A 6,038-nucleotide genomic window follows, 5' to 3' on the forward strand; every position below is an offset into this window, starting at 1 on the left:
AACCATATCTAATATTGAAAACCTATCGACCTGACTAATTCAGAATCACGCCATGTTTAGGTTTGACTTTACAATCTCTTGCCATTGTGCTAATTGTGTGCTTGCACACCAATATATACAAGACCATTTAGGGCCTTACCTTCAAACGACGCAAGAAAATCAGAGGTAGAATTTTATGATGTATGAACTACGTTTCCGTATAAGCCGAGGGATTTTTTTTTGAGAAATTTAATTCTATAAATAGTACACGTGTAATGTACATGCCTAGAGACCAGGTTTAAGATAAAGTTGTATGTTAAAGATAAAAGGCGAAATATATAAATATATACTAAAAGTTGCTGCTAACGATTAGATAGACACATTTTTTTTGTGACTTAATAAATACCTCTCGTTGTTGTAAGTGTGCCACGTGCACACTCGAGTAGCTAGACCTCACACGTGATACCATGCACCATACTGATTTTCAATTTTACCCCATTGTACCAGCTTCTGATCCAGTATCGACATATCCAATTCCTCTGGTTGGTAATATTTTCAGTTTTCATGTCTTATTTTCTTCATTTCATTGTGAAACTCAATTCAATTCTTTTGAACTGACTCCAAATGGTACTGAAATTGAACACAAATTTTGCTGTCATCCATTTATTTAAGTAAGCAGCATTGATATGGAGAGGAGGTTGAAAATGTAGGTTAAGTTGAGTGAAAAGTACGTCCTTTTTCGCCATGTCGACATAGGTTTTATAAACACTTCTATCATGAGAGTTGTCTATATGGTCACAAAAACAATTAATGTCTCTGTTGACCATTGATAACAGTTTCCTTAGATACCCACAACTCGACTAGAGCGATCCCGAGACTTCACCCCTTCCTTTAAATTGTTGGGCACTATATTGTATAAAAAGAAAGCGAAAATGAAAGGTAAACAAAAGAGAGAACCAATGCGATAGAAAGCTTCAGAGCTTTTTCCATATTTTATTATTGAATTTGGGATTAGCCTAACGTCTTACACCATTGCAAGATACACTCCTTTATTCACGTTTATGTGTTCCTATTTCATGACCTAGTATATAAAATGTTAGAAAATTTAAGTATCATGTATACATAACAAGAGAGGATTGACATAATAATTGAATACTTTGCTTATATGATAGGAGAAAAATTGCGTCAATGTCTAAACTTACTTCTTTAAATAACTTTGAATTCTTAAAACAGGCTTGGTGTAACTGTTTAAACCTCAAAAGTATCGAATGCAAGACTTCGTAGTTTTTCTTTCTTTAATTAATAAAACATGGGTTTCATTGATGAACTTCAACATTATATTGTGCCTTGATATGAAAGAATCTCATATCACTGCAAAATAACAAAAGAGTGTTCAACTGAAAAAGAAAACAAAGAAATAATACTACATCCACAGTCTCCACATTAACTTAAAACAAAACCTCATAAAGGAAATTAAAAGTGCATGCAGTTGAACCTATTAAGTTTAAATCCTAAATCCGTCTCTGCATATTATATATCGTGATCGTAAGGTATTACGACGAGTTCTACTCTTGGTGATGCGCTTACGGACATCCTCAGTTGTTCATAAAAACCTCGTACTTCACCTACATCAAGTTCATCATAGGATCCAACGATCATCTTTGAAAGTGAAGGGGAATTTGCTAGGATTAGCTTTAAGAAAATGACCTCAGATGTTGTGCCTTGAAATTCTGTTACTTCCACACATTCAAGCCTCTCAAATTGTTGGTCAACACAGTTTGGATCTGCCAGATAATGTGTAACTTCTATGCTTCTTCCACTACTAAAAACCTATTGAATTTCATATGGTGCAAAAAAAATAATATTAGTAAGCATACCACTACGTATGAAATTTTGAGTTTACCTTATATATACTTATAGTGTAAAATTTTAGTATTTACTCCATTAGGTCATGTTAACATGTTATAGCAAATAATGCTGCCTTATTTTTAAAGAATATTACAATCCCATTTTTTAAGTATGATCACCGGCATATATCTTTTAATTTGGATGACCTGATAGTGTATAAAATTTTCTACATTGTCACTGTATGTACAATGACAGTGCAGAGAATTTTTTTCAGGTCACCAAAAGATATCTACCGTTAACCCTCCTTAAAAAGTGAAACTTGTAACATTAAAAGTAAGGAAACTTGCCTATTACAACATGTGAAAGTGACATGATAGTGTAATCATTTTTACACTAACGATATATACTATTAAACTAAGGGCAGCCCGATGCACTATAAGCTCCCGCTATAGTCAGGGTTTGGGAAAGGGCCGGACCACAAGGGTCTATTATATGCAGCCTTACCTTAACGGTAAATATATAACTTAAAATCATGAATTTAAAACTATTGAAGATGAGATAATATTACATCTATCTCCAGTGAGCGCAAGTTGGGAGAACTTCGAATCAAGGAAAGAACACCAGAGACTTGATCTATATCACCAAACTCCACACGCAAATTTACATCCTCCAAATGGTAGGCTTTGAATGGAAACCTTTTTGGAATAATTTCTGCACCCAAAAGCTTAGTAAAAGAAAAACAAAAGGCAAAAAATAAATTAATAGTTAAGTAAATATGAGCTTAAAAATTCATTAAGAACTTTTAATAGAAAAATAAAACATGTCTTATTAATTAGATACTCACCCCAATGCAAGAATTACTCAAGGCAAGCCCTCTCAGATTAGAGCATAAAAAAAGAAGTCTTGACCATGTAATGAACCTTTCTTGTTCATAATTTGCTGATTCTTCACCAATGAATATAACAATGCACAACACCCTAACATTTTGGAAGTGTTCGAGAAAATTTGCACAAATTTTATGACTCTTATAAATAGTCAAGAATTCAATCTTTGGAGCAGAAATGTTGAGGAAATGAATACCATTGCAGGAAGTGAATGTTAAGGTTGAAAGTAATGGGATATTAAAGACATGATTTGCTATGTCTTGGCTAAAGTTGATGGATTTCAAATTCAGTTCAAGGAGATTTGGGAATAATATGGTGGGATAAGGTGGTTTTACTATGCAATTTGTGATATATAAATATGTGAGAGTTGAGCAATTAAATATGCAAAAGGGTAAGGTAAAAGGATCATGGTTGTAATTATCTATGATCACTTCCTTGACATTTTTTATGGTTACATTTAGTAACCAATGGTCAAGGTCCCAATTATAGAAATAGAAGATTGACATATCAAGGGCAAATTTGTCAATGGATCCAAGATGCTGCAAAAGAATCTTGTCAATTATATCACCAAAATAGTTATATTCAATCATTCTCCTATTACCAATTGTCTCTTGAAAAAATTGTCTGTCCAGAATTAGGTTTGGATGTGCAGTCCAAAATTTTCTCCATTTTTTTGACAAAACGCATGTTCTTGTCACTTCTCGAAATGACATGTCTTTAAATATTTCATGGATAATATCTTTGGGCAAATTGGAGATCCTGTCTATCTCATCTTCCTCTTTACCACGATTAGTCTTGTTCATCATTCTGTACATAATATAAGTCAAACTTTAATCCATATTAAGAAAATAATCAATTAAAGGTCTTTCAAAATCCTTAGTAACCCTAGACCGATTTTATTCATAAAAAGGGTACAAGATAATACGATGTCGCAATTTTTCCCATGTACACAAATTATTTATATGGCAACCTAGCTACCTATAATCCATTTCTAAAACAAAACAATTTTGCATCTACATAAAGGAAATCCACACAGAATTGGTATATCTCTAATGTAGATATGAAAGAAATGGACCGTGAATTAAGTTATTCAAAAGAAATATTAAGGAATTCTATGTTTTGTGTATCTTTAAAATTTTTATATCTACAGCTTGTTTGATCTGATGAAATATAAACAATGATTATTTGTCAATTATAAATGTATTTGAGTCACAAAATTTTAATTTTTACCATTTTAATTAGTAACCACAGACAGCTTAATTAGTTACACACAAGACTTTATACAATAGCCAGTAGAATTCCTATACACCAATTGGACAGAGAAAAAGAACATAGAAAACCATTTCCCTAAAAACAAAAATAAAATCAATGAAAAAACGTTACCCCGTTAAGATTGTATAGAAAAATCGTAACGTATACATCATAAAATTTAATAAAGCTCTTACCTCAGATTTGCTTGCATCATTTGAAGGTAAGTCCCTCAGTGGTTTTGTATACTTTAGAGATGGTAAAACCACACTTATTTAGGCCTAATATATAGTAGCGACTTCATACATTGATTTCTTGTCACAACACCAATATAGAAAAATATATTTACCTTGACTTGTGAATTGTTTTTTTATTCATTTTTTGGAAATAAATTTATTTTAGATTACCTCATTCTGAAATGTAGATAACTTTTTTTCTATATTAGACAAAGTTCTATGTAATAAAACTCATATTTCCTGAATATAGAGTGAGTCTGAGATTTGGCTTTTTTCATTTTGGACATCTATTCAACTTAAATAAGAATCTTTTTTAATACATTGACCTTCTTACTAAAATTGGTTAGTTGAAATTTAATTATTTCTGATTCTTTTACCATATATTAATCTGCCAAACTTGTTATGATTAAAATTATTGATAGATGCATATCCATTTTTCCTTTCTCACTTAGTTTAAATAATATTCCAAATGAAACTTTGGGAAACTACATTTTGCAACGTAACTGGAACTATCTTTTCTCATAATTTTAACCAGTTTGAAATTAACATATGTATACACATCAAAAGAATAAGGCTATGTCTTTTTGCATTAATTTCGTGTTACTACAAAGAATTATTACTTGTATTTAGGATTTATCATTATTATTAATTTTCTTTACCACTTTATTATTTTCGCATTTACCTCCAAGACAAGTAATACTTAAATAATTGACTCTTTGAAGAGTCTAAAGGAAAACAAAAGATTTTAAATCTTTTTATGACTGAAAATTCAAAATTTATCTATACATCTCATTTGCGATTAACTAAATCTAGTCAAGTAAATTAGTGTTGTTCTTTATTTTTTTTTAAAAATCTCTTTTGACTTGTTCCAAGAAGGTTTACTACTTGTATAATTTTTCATTTTTCCCTCTGCTACAGAAGGCCAACATTTTGAAATAAAGAAAAGGCCTTTGGTGGTATTAGTGACTGGCATACGTCGCAAAGGCCTTTGGTGGTATTATTGACACATACCATGATGAGGTTGCGAAGTGGGGTGAGTTATTGTAAGCCTAAAAAAATATTCTACTATTAGTTTTAAAGCACGAAATAAATTGGCTTACTTTTTCTTCACTTGAATCATAATTACAACTTACAAGAATCTTAATTTGAGTGAATCTAGATTTAAGATCGTACGTAGAAAAATGAATCGGAAAGAAATATTTTCTTTTTATTGAATTCAACGTGATCATTCATTTTGATGACTTCAGCATATTTCTCATACTAATGTGAAGTAATACAAGTATTTGATTTACTAGGATTAATATTTACATGTGACATGATCATATCAGCATGAAGAAGCCAATTCATGAATACAAAAGGAGATCGATCATATCACATATGTGAGTCAACTCTTGATAAGAATGCAAAGAAATTGAAGATGTAACAAAAATATTAAGTTGTACGAGGTTGATCACTTGAGACAAGTATACAAGTGGAAAAGTTCATTTATTAATTAATTATAATTTAAACATCAAGATCCTAAAGGAGTTATCAGAAGAAGGAAACTGTTAGAATGAAGAAATTCGAGATACAAATAATTTTAATGAAACATGGAACCATTTTGAGGAATTCAAATACTGCATTGTAAACAATAACAATATACTCAGTATAATCTCACAAATGGGGTTTAAGAAATACAACATTATATAGAATAAGCAAAAAGAAAATACAAATACAGCATTGAAGAAAGAGACAACGAACACAATTAGTTGAGAACGAGAAGAGATACATAAATATGCAAGAAAGTGAAGAATTTCTGACTTCTTATCAATCTTATGCTAAGAACACTCTCATCTTGTATTCT

General features: G+C 30.9%; 1 protein-coding gene across 1 annotated transcript; it reads right to left on the reverse strand.

Moving 5' to 3' along the window:
- Positions 1-1,295: 1,295 nt before the first annotated feature.
- LOC142178027 (F-box/FBD/LRR-repeat protein At1g13570-like) lies at positions 1,296-3,517 on the reverse strand. Its single transcript, XM_075247345.1, has 4 exons — positions 2,672-3,517; positions 2,396-2,551; positions 1,567-1,809; positions 1,296-1,376 (listed from the first exon to the last, which is right to left on the reverse strand). The coding sequence occupies exons 1-4, from the start codon at positions 3,515-3,517 to the stop codon at positions 1,296-1,298; spliced, it is 1,326 nt and encodes a 441-aa protein (XP_075103446.1).
- Positions 3,518-6,038: the final 2,521 nt, after the last annotated feature.

The sequence above is a fragment of the Nicotiana tabacum genome, chromosome 24 (genome assembly GCF_000715075.1).
Source record: "Nicotiana tabacum cultivar K326 chromosome 24, ASM71507v2, whole genome shotgun sequence".
Lineage (NCBI taxonomy): Eukaryota > Viridiplantae > Streptophyta > Magnoliopsida > Solanales > Solanaceae > Nicotiana > Nicotiana tabacum.